The 15,426-nt window shown below is 36.1% G+C and overlaps 1 protein-coding gene across 1 annotated transcript; it reads left to right on the forward strand.

Annotated features, from left to right (window-relative positions):
• The first annotated feature begins 1,206 nt into the window (after nt 1-1,206).
• On the forward strand, nt 1,207-14,623 carry LOC103698772 (mitochondrial import receptor subunit TOM40-1-like). The gene is made up of 11 exons (XM_039132334.3): nt 1,207-1,523; nt 5,189-5,270; nt 5,356-5,455; nt 5,582-5,677; nt 5,762-5,812; nt 7,486-7,551; nt 9,372-9,473; nt 12,670-12,738; nt 12,823-12,906; nt 13,977-14,072; nt 14,282-14,623. The coding sequence occupies exons 1-11, from the start codon at nt 1,358-1,360 to the stop codon at nt 14,336-14,338; spliced, it is 969 nt and encodes a 322-aa protein (XP_038988262.2). The 5' UTR covers nt 1,207-1,357; the 3' UTR covers nt 14,339-14,623.
• The last annotated feature ends 803 nt before the right edge of the window (nt 14,624-15,426 follow it).

Consider the following 15,426-nt stretch of genomic DNA (forward strand, 5'->3'; position numbering starts at 1 on the left):
TCCTTAAGAGTTTGTCTAGTATCCACAGTAACTGTATCCTCATTGGCATCAGCATCCAATGATTCTGATTTCTTCATCTTTTGCACTGAATCTGATTTGAAAATAATAATAAAAAAGATATGGATGAGCCGGATTAAGAGGAGTAACTTGGCCAAGGAAATGGAGATTTACAGTAATATTTCATGCACTAAAAAACAAAAAAAACCTATTTTTCCAAAGAAGTAAATCGTAAATAAATGCTGAGGAAACGAAGTGAATACTTATCAGATACTAATTTTTCAAAAATATATATTTTACTCTCTACAAAAATATTTTTTGAGACTAAAAAAGTTGGAAGGAATAAGTTCTAATTCAAGACAATACCGTCCCTCACAGCTTTGAAGTGCCTACTTGTGCTGGTGGAGGTGATATTTATTTATTTTTTTTGCTAAAACGGGCGTTTCACTCATTATGAGTATGAATATACCCAATAAAATTAGAAAACAACAAGTCTTAGGGTGTCCTAGGCAACTCTCCCTTTCCAGCCCATAAAGTATCTCTAGAGTGGCAGGCCACATAAGAAGTCACCTAGTTCGCAGCTCCGTTGGCCTCTCTGAACACATGCTTAGCTTAAAATGCCATCCCATTACTCACCATAGCCAAAATATCCCGGTGTCCTCCTCCGGATGGCATTTAGGGCTCGTTTGGTTCGCAGGAAAAGAAGGAGGGAAAGTATGATCAACGGGAAAGTAATAAGATGCCTCTTGTTTGGGCGGAGTTTTCAAAGGAGAGAGATTGGAAAGTTGTATTCCCATGGGAATATGATTTCCATATTTCATGGAAAAGTCTTTCTCATGAGAAACATGGGAAAGTTACTTTTCCATTAGGCGAGAATCACTCCATTTTTATTTTTTTCCAAAAAGGCCCTTCAGCATTAAAGAGCTATTAAAAATCTAACTTTTATTAAGGGTATAATAGGAATTACACATAACTTTTCTAGGAAAATGGATGGTCAACCAAACATAAGCACTCTAAACTTTTTAGGAATATTCTTTTTAGGAATCATATTCTTAGAAAAAAAAATATTTCTCGTGAACCAAATGAGCCCTTACTATTCACCATTCGCCATCTATAAAAGTCGGCAACGTGGCTGCCAATTCTTATCATTTTGCACCCATGTCCGTTACGGATACCTACGCTATAGTCGGCACAATCTTCTATTTTTGGCCCAAACAAACCAAATCACAGTAAAAGAAACCCTCCAAAACCCCCCGTCTCCGCAGCGGCCCAGCTCACTACCCGCCGCTCCTTCTCTTCCATCGTCTCGTTGCTCTCCCGATCCGCTCTGCTCGATCGGGACGCATTCGTTCCCCGAGGGATGGGATCGTCCGTAGGCGACGCCGCCGCCCCTCCGCTGCCGCCGCCTCCGGTCGGCTTGGCGGTGGCTCTTCCACCGAAGGCGGAGGATAAGAGCGAGAGGAAGGTCGACTATCTGAACCTCCCTTGCCCCGTTCCCTTTGAGGAAATCCAGCGGGAAGCTTTGAGTAAGTTCTTGGCGTCTGACGGTTTCTCCATGTTTCTTGTTTTTGATATCCATTTTTGATTCTTTTCTAATCCGAGGTTTAGGTTTCTGTTAATTTTCCTGAATGCGTGTCATATTGGCAGATTATACTTGAAATTTGTTAAAAATTCTAGATCAGATTGACGATGCATGTGTGTTCGGTGGACTCTTGAAGGAAAATGACAATTTATTCTTCCTACATCGGTTATTCGCGGGTAGATCTTGGGTACTTATACCAGACTAAAGAATCCAAAAATATCTTTTGGATAGTCTTTTTGGGTGAAATCTTGAGTTACGACAAATGGTACGAGTATGGACTCAATCCATAATCTATGCGGACTAGGAGACACAACAACATAAGTTCATAGAGATTGACCATAGGCCTATCATGGTACTTGTGATTAAATTTGAATGAATTTAAACCCTTAGCCTGCCGAGAGCATCAGAGCTTGAACAGGGAAGTATGCGAGGACTCGCCCCAAAATAATACCTTTGAGACAGCTTTTTTGGGTGAGGTTCTAGATTGTGACAGTTGCATTTTGATAGTTAAACTTAATATTAATCAGTTCCATTGCAGTTGGCTGTGAAATTGAATTTTTAAGAAAAAAAATCGAGTCTTTGCTGCAGGAAGGACATGAATGTCAGACATTGTCCTTAACTACATAGTATTGGCTTTCCAACCTTCTTATTTTGCTGTCCCTTGTTGCAAATTGTTACCTTGTTCATCTGCAAACTTATCCGAGTCTTTCCCCGCAACATCCACTTGAACTTTTAGGAGTTTTGTCTTTCTCTCTTCTAATCCTTGACACAAATTCTGAGCTCTCTTCTTATTAGTTCCTTTTCATGCTTGAGCTTTAAATTGCACTGTATTTGCTCCAGATTTTCTTTCTTCAGATCATGTGCTCCAGCCTTCTCTAGAGCCCAACATAACTCTCTTAAAGTTTGCTGATATGCTGATTTTGTTTTTAGGTAGATGCCAGAGTAAATGGGGAAAAAGCCTCTAAGGTGTTCATGTGGTTTTAATCTATACTATCAAGTTGCTGACTTTAGATGAAATATTTAAAAGCTAGGCGACTTTGTGCTTATGTAATGTGTACATTGGTCTAGATGTTGGATTGATGAAAATGATGCTTATCCGCAAGTCAGATTTGTAAATGTGAAAAACTGAAAGTATGGAAGAATCCTCTCTAAAGGGGACTAGGAATTACAAGCTACAATGTTGTGACCATCATGGGACACAATGTAGAAAAGAGTGGATGCCTGTATTTTGTGGCAATCTCTACTAAATTCTTCTCTCTAATTAATGGTGTCTACAGATGTTATAGAATGATCTCGAAGCATAAGTGGTGATATTTTCTTAATGTGGGATTCAAAATAGGACGCTAATTTTTTTTCTCAATTAAAGGACTCCTAGAACTTAAAATTCAAATGGCTTATTTACAAAGTCTAATGTTCCTTCCAAAAAAAAGAGGTCTACTGAGAACCTAGGAGTCACATGGTAGGTCAGTCTAATAACTATGATAAGAAAAAGATTGTCTCATATTTTTAAAAATTTTGTGCTGGAGTTCATGGAGAACAACTTTCGTCCCCATTCCATTGGTGGTTAGATGATATTTCAATGATCAGATAGCTGAATTCTAACTTAACTTTTAGCTGAGTAAGGTATATTCCCATAGTTCATGACCACTGAAAAACTTGCCATTCCCTTCATCCAGTATAAGACTCGTACAACCTATGTTGTTTAGTTTTTGATCAAATTTCCAGTACCTATAGTCTGGTTCATTGCTCCAATTGCATCTCATAGCTAAAAGATGATGTGAAGAAGATTGAGGGTTTCAGAGCATGTTAGTTTCTGAGGTTAAAGTTCTTGTGTAGTCTTGATTGCAAGACAGATATGTGCAATGTTGCATCGGATGGATTTTCTTGGATTCAATGTGATCTAGTGTTAGTAATTCGGGAAGTGGTATGTTGCAGTTAAGGGTTTCTTCACTTTCTTGTAATGCATGTTATGCACCTTGGTCTAGTTTAACAGGAATGGGATGGGAATATCGTTTGTGCGACTCATATTGAGTGATATCTTCATTTTTGTGGGGCCACTTCTCTTCAAAAATAGATACACTCACTACATAGTAAGACACATTTTGTGGGTCTAATTAACCAGAGATATTATGTGATTCAACATTTCTATATGATAGTTTGGATTTTGATTAGTAGTATGTGAGCAAAGCTTTTTCATTAGTGTGAAGGTGCTAATTGATACCTCCATTTTGTGAGTTTGCATTAATATTGCATGGATATAGATACGAGAATCAAACTTGGGTGTGTATCCAAGTGTTTGAGTTGGCAAGATGGAAAAAGAAGATACGGGGATATGCAGGATTATAATTTTTAACTAAATTATATAATTTATAACTTTAATTTGTTTAATATTTCAATATACATGTTTCCCATTCAAATTCCCAATCAACTTAAAGATATAATTAACATAAGATGTTGTAAAGGTATTTTAATATCTACATCCTTGCCCAATCACTAAAGAGAATGTATACTCACTTCTAATATGAAAATGGGAGGTCAATCTCATTGTTGGAAGAGTTCAACTCTTTGCCCCTTTAAAAGTGATAAATCATAGAATTTCATAAGTATCCAAGTGTCCGATATGTGTCCGACTCAAATACATGTTCAACACTGATATTTGGAGCCAAACACAAATGTATAGGCAAGATAGGTTTGCACCTCTAATAGAGATGTTTGAGTATTGTACATTGTGCAAAATGGGTTTTCTGGAACCACTATGTATGGCATTTTTTAAAATATTTCTTTGGCTATGCTAATGAGCGTATAAAGGGGATAATGTCCCTCCTAGTACTTTTTATATATGGAATTAAATGCCACTTTCTAGGGGGGTAAATTTTAGAGTTTTTGAGAAATTTCTTCTTCCAAAGTTGTATTTGGAGAGATGCTCGAGTAGTCCCTTGATTTTGGAAGCGATCTTCCTGAATGCGATACTTTTTCCTAAAAAAAAAATCTATACGCAAAACTCATGCGACATCTGAATTTCTTTTGTGAAGCTAAAACTTGGAGAATGGCTGCAGTAGACATTCAAAATCATGTTGTCGTTTACTATTCTAGAGCCAAGATGGTGCAATGTTAATGTTATTTTCCCAGGACGTTGTTAAAGAAATGGCAGCCTTACGTTCATGATGTTCTGAAGTCATTTACTGATTGTGTGAACCAAGGTTTTCAATCTTGATAGTGGACCTCATACTGGTAGCTTATTGGTATGAGTTGGATTCGTATGGTGCACTGCACTCCCATACTGTCACATGATATGTTGTTGGGGGTAAGACCTAGTTGCACAATCTGGCAGTATATCGAGTCTCCATACAGTACTGATACCTTCTTGGGTCGATATGGTATAGCTGGTATGGTTCATTATAAAAATTGACCATAATCTATTCGAAAGATTATGTATAAATATGCCATAGCTAAAAAAATATATCCATTCTGCTTAAAAATTGTTTATAAATAACTATGGTGCACCAAACAGTTAAATATAGGTATGTCATAGGAAAGATATGATTATCAAGGTGTCACCAGGACATTTTCCAGTTCTCTTTAAACATTCTTTTGTAATTACTGCTGCAGTGTCTTTGAAACCAGAGCTCTTTGAAGGATTGCGATTTGACTTCACAAAGGGACTCAATCAGAAGTTTTCACTCAGTCATAGGTGGCTTTTACTCTATTTGTGTTGGTTGGTTTGATATGCTGCTGGTATTAATTTTAAGTCCTTTGACCTAACAACCATCTAACAGTGTGTTTATGGGATCCGTGGAAGTTCCTTCTCCATCTTCGGGCGCTATCAAAGTCCCTACTGCACATTATGAGTTTGGTGCTAATTTTCTGGATCCAAAGGTTGATATCTGTCCCTATTCTCAACTGCTTTTATTTAACAATAGTGTTAGTCTTTGGAGGCTAACTTTTATGTGGAATACATCTGATACATCCAAAGTATGGGAACATTTATTGACATTTCTATAGTTGATGCTTATCGGGAGGGTATTGACTGATGGAAGGTTGAATGCACGGGTCAAATGTGATTTAACTGATAATTTAACTCTGAAGATTAATGCCCAGGTATCTTATTCTTCTTGATGGTTTAGCGATGTTGGGCGTATTCTTAACCGTTAGGTTAGTGACTCCTGTTGTGTTTTTCTACAGCTTACAAATGAGCCGCATTTCTCTCAAGGCATGTTTAACTTTGATTACAAGGTTAGTCTTCCGTACTTAAATGTTCTCATATTTCGTGGTTATACAACTTTGTGAATTTATTTAAAAGAAGAGTTTATCAACTCTATCTATGGCTCTTGTCTTATTACTTGTAATTTGAGTATCAACATGGTTGGTTGGTGATGTTAGGCACTTTTTGTTCTTGATACTTACAGCAAACTAAAATAATCTTATCCAGAAAGTCCACTACCTAAGACACCTATAAGAGGGAAAGATACAACAATTCTGATATGTCTGTAACTATATGATCCTATCCCTTTTCCAAGAAGCTCGTGTTGATCTCTGTTTGATCCGCAATCCATTTAATGTATGATGCCATATTTTCTTTCCACATTTTTGTACTCCCAACATATTTACCAGATGGATGTTATTGAACTCAAAACATTTCTAGGACTATTTGTGCATATGATTGGGTCATTTTGTGAGGGTGCATTCTCTGATACTTGACATCTTTAATGATTGACATGAATCAGGTTACAGTAATTACTTTATGTTGCTACCTGATTGGTTGCTTCTGAGTTTGACTTCATTGGAGGCTTTCTGCCTACTTGCATCACTTGGTAGTAGAATCTCTCTCCCTCTCTCTCTCTCCCCCCCCCTCGCTTTTTGAATGCGCACAAGCACAAAATATAGAAGCAAATTTCAGCTTTCATATTTTTATTCTGTGTTCTTTCTAGTACTTGAGGGAAGTTTCTACTAAATTAATACAACATTGCAGATAGGTCTGATTGCCATCTTATAGAGAATCTTCCTTGAGTCACCGTGATATCAATTAGTCATATAAAATTAAAACATTATTCACCAAGGTAAATGCTTCAGATTCCAAAGCTTCTGATATTTTCTGGGTCCTGCAAGTTTTTTAACTAAGTTGAGGCGAATGCAATCACCACATTGTTCTTAAAGATAAATTTGCTTGCATGATGTATCATCATGGTGTGTAGTCTGGTGACTTGGATGGCACTATAATGCCTCTTCTTATTTAACAATTCTGCTGCAGCATCAAAATTTGCATAAGTAATGCCAATTTTTATTGCAACATGAGCAGCAGCCCTTGTTTGACCTACATAAATGTTGACATTCAAAGCTACAGACATTTCCCTTTGCAAAGGAATCGATATGTTACAATTGTAAATGTTAGTCTGACTCAGCTCTTGGAGCTGAACTTGATGCAATCATTCTGGCATGATGTCTGCTTTCAGAAATCTGGATTCACTTAACTATATGGCTCTTGTTGCTTGCAACTAAAGAAATATCTTCTTGGGATATCTGATCTTGGTTGTAACCTGCCTTTTCCCTCTACTCTGTTGACAAGTATAAAGTATCTTATATTTCTGTGGCCATGCATGTTTTACATCTGTCAAAGCCATTGATTGCATTGGGTCAAGTTTTTTGTTTGGTTGCTTCCTATTGCCTAGGCTATCTGCCCATATATATGCAGATTGTGTTCTTCATTCTCTTTTGGCTTTACTGTATGCAACATGAAGTTTCTTATTTATTTTGAAAACTAGTAAGACTGTAAAATGATTGTATGTGCAACATGAAGTTTCCTGAATGTAAAAGGATTGTAAGTTTGTGAAAGACAGCTAACTTTATCTATTTTAATATTAAGTTTGGTGCATTTCAATTATCTTAGTTTTTGTTGACTCTTTGTACAGGGTAAAGATTTCAGGGCTCAGTATCAAATGGGGAACAATGCCTTTTATGGGGCCAATTATATCCAGGTAACTGATCTACTTTACTATTCATTGTATTTTTCAATTTTGGGGGACACAACGGGATTGAATTTGGTACAATTTGGAAGAAAATCTACAGTGAATTCCTTAAACTTTTTTAATACTTTGGAAAGAAAATTAAGCACCAGTTCAGCAACAAATGTTTGCTACTAACAAAATGGTTGGTTAAAAATCAAAAGCAATATCTTTATATGGGTTTGTTGCCTTAGCTAATTAATATTGTCGATCCTGATTAGTGGGATGATCTGGGTCTTGTTTCTGGAAAAATGCTATCTTTATTAGGAGGCTTGCATTGAGGGCTTTAAATGCAGGTCCCAGATCTGCTATCAGCATTTCCGCAGTGAAGCCATCAAGTCCACAACAACATGGATGGAAATGATGGATTTTGGCAGCCAAATTTATGGGTGGATCAGGACATATTTTGTATTCACACATGCTTGCTTGCTCTGAATGTGTTGGATTCTGTGCTTACAACATTTTAGCAGTAGACCCATGGACTCATCAATTCCAAGAAGAATTTTGTTTTATGTTAGCATAACATCATTATGCTAGAGTACAGTGCACGGACATGTAAAGGTGATGACATAATCATTTGGTGTGAAACAAAGAACAGTCTGTTGGATAACAATTGAGCATCCTATACATGAAGCTCAAACTTTGGCATATGTAACATTATCCAAGGTGGACATAATATATGCTAGCTTCATGAAAAAATGCACTCTCAACTTTTTGAGCTTGTAATAACTCTAACGAAGATAGTAAATCAACTCTCTAGTTCAAAATCCACATGCTGTTGTAGTAAGGTGGTGTAATTTTATCTAGTGACGCGTATGCAGAATCCTTTATGCTTCTTTTTTTACAAATTAATTTCCGGTATGCCTAAAACCATATGTACTATTGATGTGATATGGGCTGTGGTCATCAACATTGTTAATTAAAAGAGTATATGATATAGGAGTGTATGTTTTTGCTCATCAAAGGTCAAAACTCAACAAAGCCAAAAGGTAATTAATTATCATTTGCGGAAATCTGTAATCTAACTGCAAAGTCTGCCAGAAAGCAAAGAAAAGTTTATGTTTTCCTAATCCATCTTTATCGAGAACAGAACTTCAGGAAGAGTTGGGGTTAAGAATTCTTGAAAAAAATCTGGAAAATAATTGCCAATTAATCCAGAGATTATACCACTTGAGTTTTATATATAGATTGTCAGTTTTAAGTCTCTTTCACTCTGTCAATCATTAAATTATGTATACAAGCTGAAATGATGAACAATGTTTTAAAGTCCATTTACTCATATGTTGATTGCATGATGAAGTTGTGTCATTTAGATCATTTCACCCATTTTTCAATTGCCATTTTTAGTAATTAAATTTGTCATGTATAACAGCAAATGACTAAAATGGAGAGTTAGGTCCACTTGATTTATGACAGCGGACACCACCTGACACCTGATAAACCACATCTCAAATGGGCCTTACAACTTGTGAGCAAAATACTTATGGTAGCTCAGGTAAAGTAAAATAGTGATTGGGGATCCCATGGACTATGTGAAAGGTCACAATTAGATCAATAGATGCATTCACTCAAATCGTTGTCAGGGACAGATAGATTATCCTATATGAAATTCAGGAACTTTGCAGCTTCTGCTCATTTAGCAGTTTCCTTTTCTTTGTTCACGGGTTCTGAAGGCTCCGTTGTGGCTAATCCATGATATTTTGTTTTTCCTTATCTGCTAATATTTTTTTTTCCTTGTCTTATTTTTGGCATTGACTTATCCTTCTGTTTAACCATTTTTCCCCCATCTGCAGAGTGTCACACCAAATTTATCTTTGGGAAGTGAAGTTTTTTGGCTTGGTCATCAGAGGAAGTCTGGCATAGGTTTTGCTGCTCGGTACAACACAGACAAGATGGTATTCTGGCTTCTAATAATCTTGGTTGTATCTTTTGTCTTCTGGGTGGTTTCGTTGTTCAATAATATTATACATTTAGCTTATATGTTCTTCCAGTGTAGTTTCTGAGTATCTTTATCTTTTCACATGTTATTCGCTTCGAAGCAGTTTGCAATAATTTCTGATAGACTAGCAATTATTGTCAAAAAATCGCCAATCTGGCCCAGAGCAGTTGAGAGAAAGCTTGATGATCATGGCCTTTTCACATCAAGTAGCTTGAGAGAAAAAAGTACTTCTAGTTAAATCTAAATTTGACTTACATAGAACATGCTTAGAGGATAAAAATTGATACCAGTAAGATATAAGTGTAGCCTTAACTGGAGATTAACAAAAAATAAGGCCACTTATAGTTGATGAATCTGAAATTCCCTTGAATGCCTATTTGATTATTTGAATTTATTACACAAAAATCTTGAGAGTTAGTATTTTTAAGAAGATAGAATACGTCTGATGAGTGGAAGGGTGCTATTGTGGTGTTGTGTTATTAATGCATCTTAGGGAGATTTTTTAATAAAAAGGAACCTGGCTTTGTTGTTTTGTTCAGAGTATTGGACACCAAAAAGGGTGAAGCATTGAGGATGGCTGTATCACAGATGATGCAGTGAGCATGTGATAGGTGATGCCGAGGCTAATTGCAGTAAAATTATGAAGGGTAACATTAGAAAAGATGAAGCTAAAGGAGATCGATAAGTTTCACTGTGTATGAAAAATCGCCAGAACAGATTGTAATCATTATTTAACGCAATGAAGAATGGAGAATCTCCTGTGAGAAGTGGGACAAATAAAGGCGTAAATGGCACATTAAAGGGAAAGAAGATATGAGTTGAGGTGTTATGAGAGGATTTGAGTAGGTTTGCCTTAGCAAATGCCTTAAACAATGACATTGCAGAAAGATCTCAGGATGAAACTCGAGTGGTAGGACAACGATGTTAATGTCTAATGGATGTAATTGATGGTGTGGAGTCTAGAGTTGGCGAGATGGAATAATATTAATAATAATGAATTTGTAATGAGAGACTGGGGTGGGTTTTTGTGTCCATTTCATTTTTAGTTTACCTTCATAACCCAGTGTTGCATGGACGTAGATATGAGAATTGTTGGATTCAGACATGTATTCAAGTGTCCGACTATGCAAGAGGGAAAAGGGAAATATAGGAATACATAGTATAAAATATAATTATAACTAAACTATATATTTAAAACTTTGAATATTGATTTTAAACCTTAAAAAGAAAATATTAAAAAGATATTGTTTGTTGAGATCTTTAAATATACGTGTTTCTCATTCAAACTTTTTAATTTACTCAAGGATGTAAGAAAAATAATATTCTCAAAGTTGTTTCAATAGCTACATCTTTGAGCAATCTTTAAAAAGAACAAATACTCTCTCCTAACATCAAAATAGGCTACCAAACTCATTGTTGGAAGAGTTCAATTCTCTTCCAATCTTAAAAGGTGGCTACAAAGGACTTCATAAGTATCCAAATACCTGATACGTATCCAACATGGAATTTTAGAACTAGATGCCAGTGTCTAGTAACATAACATAACACCCCTATATGAACTTATGATTAAAAGTGTACACTAAATGAGATAATTTAAAGTTGATTGTTGATGCAGGAGCAAGACTTCAATCTGAATTAAAATTGTGGAAGGCAACTTTGGATGTTGAAGTTGAAATTGCAACAAAAGTGAAGACTAAGACAAATTAACATGATGAAGAACGAAAAGATTGAGGACTCCATATCTTATAGTTTTAGACTTAGATGGATGAGTGGAAGTATGAGAACCTTCTGTGGTGTTATGCAGTCAATTCATGCCATTGGCCTACCATGAAAAAGCGATTAATTTGAAGAAAACAAGCAATCAATTTGAAGAAAGCACGGTGCTAATTTATGAAAAGTTCAATAATTGTATTAGAAATAAATGTTATTTCTATTTGAAAGCGATACGAACATAATAAGATTAATTATTCAGGTTTTAGCATCCTAAATTATGATCATCTTGAACATTAGATATCATTCTTACATCTTTCTAAGCATGACACTAACATACCACTTCTCCACACGTTTTTGAACAAAAGTCAGCAAAAAAAAGGTATTCGATATTCTAAAAGTGGCTTCAAGCAAAATACCACTTCCCAAAACATAGTTTATGTTTCTAACTAATACATGACACAAAGACCACTGAACATGCTAGAACAGCCCTCTATTTACGAGGGTTGGGCTCCAGTAGACCAAAACCAACATCATAATAAAACTAACAGAGCTCTAAAAGAATGGTGAAATAGGATAGGAAGACTATTGCTAGACATTAGGGTTGTGCTTGCCTGAATGCCTTTCTTTGTCTCAGGAACTCGCCTTGGTGTTGCCTTAGTAAACCTGCCTTACCCATGGATTGTTAAGGTGCTCGGTGGTTTCCTCACCTTGCCGGAGCGCGGAGGCAAGCACTTGGAGCACCTTTGACAACACTAACTATATTACTATTAAATGTATTAATTTAAAGTGGCTCTTTCTTTCTTGTTCATTATGTTATTATAGTATGAATATGAGCTTTCTTTAGTTTAGTATTACTGTCCTCAATCTTCATAGATAGATAGATAGATAGATAACCAAAAAGATACCTCATCCCCCCCTCCCCGCCCCCCCCCCCCCCCCCCACAAAAAAAAAAAAAAAAGAAAAAAAAAAAAAAAACATGGGGGTTGACTTTAATGCTCCCATCGCATAACTTAGGGGTGCCCTATGGCCAACTGCTCAACTATGTATATGTGCACTGCCATCTTATTGACTGTTCCTGTAAGTGCTTGTCTATGGCCAAGAAGTTGGAATATTTAAAAGATAGAAGCTATATTTTATCTATCTTGAGATCTGGATGATGTTAGCGGATACAATCCATTTATGTATAATCGTTGCCTGTATTGTTTCAACGATTTTATCTCTAATTTTCTGAAGGATCTTTTCCCCATTTTGTTACTACTGGTGATATTCTTTTTACCTTTTTTGATAGTTCTCACTGTCAACTGAGTCAGGTTTCTATTTCTTTTAGAAAGTGATAGATATGACTGTTCATAAAGAGATTGCTTGCTGGTTACTTGGTAGCTTTTTATTTTTTTTTTTGGGTGGAAGTATCTTCATTGGTACTGATTCAATTATGCAGGTTGCAACAGCACAAGTGGCAAGCACTGGAATAGTTGCGCTGAGCTATGTTCAGAAAGTTTCTGAGAAGGTAGCCATTTAACAAAATCAGAAGATATTACCTGTTCTTTTCATCTTTTGTGATATATATCATAGCTCTATAATTTGCCTGCAGGTTTCCCTTGCCTCTGATTTCATGTACAATAGCATGACAAGAGATGTAATTTCAAGTTTTGGTTATGATTATATCCTTCGGCAGGTAGCTTATTTCTGGTTCGATTTCCTTTGTATAGCATTCTATTTCAGTCTTGATCTTGATTTCTGGTTTAGAAATATTGCATGGTCCATGGACATCGTACACTTTTATTATCACATGCAGAAAGGTTTCTGTAACCTTTTCGGTTTTAGATACCTTGCAATTAATAAATACAATCCACTTTATGGTGTTATCTAATATGGAAATTCTCTTTGGATTAGTCTTCTCGTCAGTTTCTGTATGTTGCTATCATATATGCATCCATAAACTCAATATTGGTTTTGATGTCCTGTGAGAATATTCATGACTCATTGTTCCTAAAATTAAAAAATTTAGCATGAAATGGTTCTTTTGCACTATGAAGTTCTCGAAGTTGTATAAATACAAATAGAGTTGGGAGAGAGCTCCTTTAGTATGACCTGAGTTCAGATCCCACCAGTGAAATATATGGGCCAACCTCAACTTACATGATTAGAGTACTTGAAAAAAAAAATATTATTTGTTCTTGAGGCTTCTTAATCATCAATTGGTCACAAGATGAGCAAAATTCCAATTACAAGATAACGGTTTGATATGGCTGATTCAAGTCATTTTGTCTGTTGGTCCATGCGTGTCTTGAGATGTGTCAACTGAGTAATGGTATGGTTTAAAATTTATATGATCCACACTGATAATTAATTGCATGCAGGTGTTCCAGAACAGAGTGGTCAGGATGTATCAAAGCTTGCATATAGATTAGTATGTGGGTCATTTCTGCCCCAGGATATGTTAATTACTTAAAATGTCCATTTTCTTGCAATTTTAAATTGATTCTTTTAAATCCAAGATTTTGCTAAAAAGTAGGTGACCATCTGTATAGTACGTTTGCAGGGAATGACATGAAGATTTGAACTAATGAAATCATGAAAACCTTGATCTTGTTGTGCTATATCTGTAGAAAATTTAATTTAAGAATTACTTTTTTTTCTTTTATAAATTGAAGGGAAAGAGGTATAATTTTGGACTCTCGTTACCAAACAATATGCTTGATTTATGTTCTCCTCGCTTTATTAATTATGGGTGAACTGTTGCAGTGTCGTTTAAGGGGAAAACTTGATTCCAATGGCTGTGTGGCTGCTTTCCTAGAAGAACGATTAAATATGGGTGTCAATTTTATTCTTTCTGCAGAGGTGAGCATGACATAGATACATAATGTCTTCCTATAAACATTATTTTCATAGTGCATTTTAACCTAAATTCATATTTCAATATAACTGGATGACCTTGAAGTGGATATACTTGAAAATGAACTCTGTTAACAAATTATGCTGTATATGGTAGGTCCGTGACATTTATATTGTGTTGAACTATGTATTCAGTGTGATGGATTCTTGTGCAGATTGATCATCAGAAGAAAGACTACAAATTTGGGTTTGGAATGACGGTTGGAGAGTGAACTACTTTATTGCATTTTCTTATAGAAGAGAGGGGTCATCGGTTTTCTTGACTCTGGTTTCACCGTCGGGGACTTCATGGGTTGCCTGGGCTCACATGTGTGAATTCAGCTGGTCAAAATCTGGGTGTCATCCGGGTCAAAATTGGAGGTCCAATGAGAAAGGAGACCCTCTGTATTTTCTTGAGTTCATATTGTTTATTTGTTTTTGGCAGCCATTTCGACAATGTGGCATTTGAAGGCCATCATTTTTGGATTGAGAAAAATGAAGTTGCATATTCTTGCTCATTCAAGTAGTTGTTTGTGAATATCCTGAAATAAGGTTTTACAGAAGCATCACATGTTTGCTGCACTGGTTTAATGTTCTGTTTGATGCATTTTTAATTGCAGATCAGGTATCACCATCCTGCTGCTTTACAGTTTACGGGATTTTTTAATTCAAACTGTTGCTTTGCTCCTAGCAAAGAGAAGGCCAACCAATCTAGCGGGTGAAAGGAATAGGAAAACTCATATAGTTATGTTTCAGTAGTTTATGGCCACCTTCTGACCTTAATTACATCTTCAACGGTTATTTTAGATCCAATTTTTTTTCAGAAAAGATTTTAGATGCATATTGAAGACACCATAAGCATTTGGTTTTGAAATATGTATTCGTTCAATTTACTTTATTGTACATAAATTTTTCGACTTCGAGTTCTATCAGACTATCAGGTATTGTTGAGCACTATTTATAAACTATCGGCTTTTGTGGAAAGGAACCAGTGTGAGAACTCGTGCGGGCGTGTGTTTAGTCCTACATCGGTTATTCGCTGGGTAGATCTTGGGTACTTATATAGAATTAAGAAACCCAAATAATAACTTCCGGTTAACCATTTTGGGTGAGTTCCTCGGTTGTTACAAATGGTATTAGAGCGGATCCAGTCCATAATATATGTGGACTAGGGGATACTGCAGCACAGATCCATTGGGCTGACTACGGGCTAATCGTGGTGTTTGTGATTATATTTGAATAGATATGAACTCTTAGCCTGACGAGGATGTCAGGGCTTAAACGGAGGAAGTATGTGAGAACCTGTGCGGGCGTGTGTTAA

This window comes from Phoenix dactylifera, chromosome 14, assembly GCF_051530095.1.
Source record: "Phoenix dactylifera cultivar Ajwa chromosome 14, Ajwa_hap1_PhDact_Kaust_v1.1, whole genome shotgun sequence".
Taxonomy (NCBI): domain Eukaryota; kingdom Viridiplantae; phylum Streptophyta; class Magnoliopsida; order Arecales; family Arecaceae; genus Phoenix; species Phoenix dactylifera.

What these genes read in the sequence shown, in the direction of transcription:
- LOC103698772 (XM_039132334.3), top strand. Translation starts at nt 1,358, where the DNA reads ATGGGATCGTCCGTAGGCGACGCCGCCGCCCCTCCGCTGCCGCCGCCT. An exon ending in AATCCAGCGGGAAGCTTTGA is followed by an intron (nt 1,524 to 5,188) that starts GTAAGTTCTTGG and finishes TTACTGCTGCAG; the next exon opens with TGTCTTTGAAACCAGAGCTC. An exon ending in ATGATTATATCCTTCGGCAG is followed by an intron (nt 12,907 to 13,976) that starts GTAGCTTATTTC and finishes GAACTGTTGCAG; the next exon opens with TGTCGTTTAAGGGGAAAACT.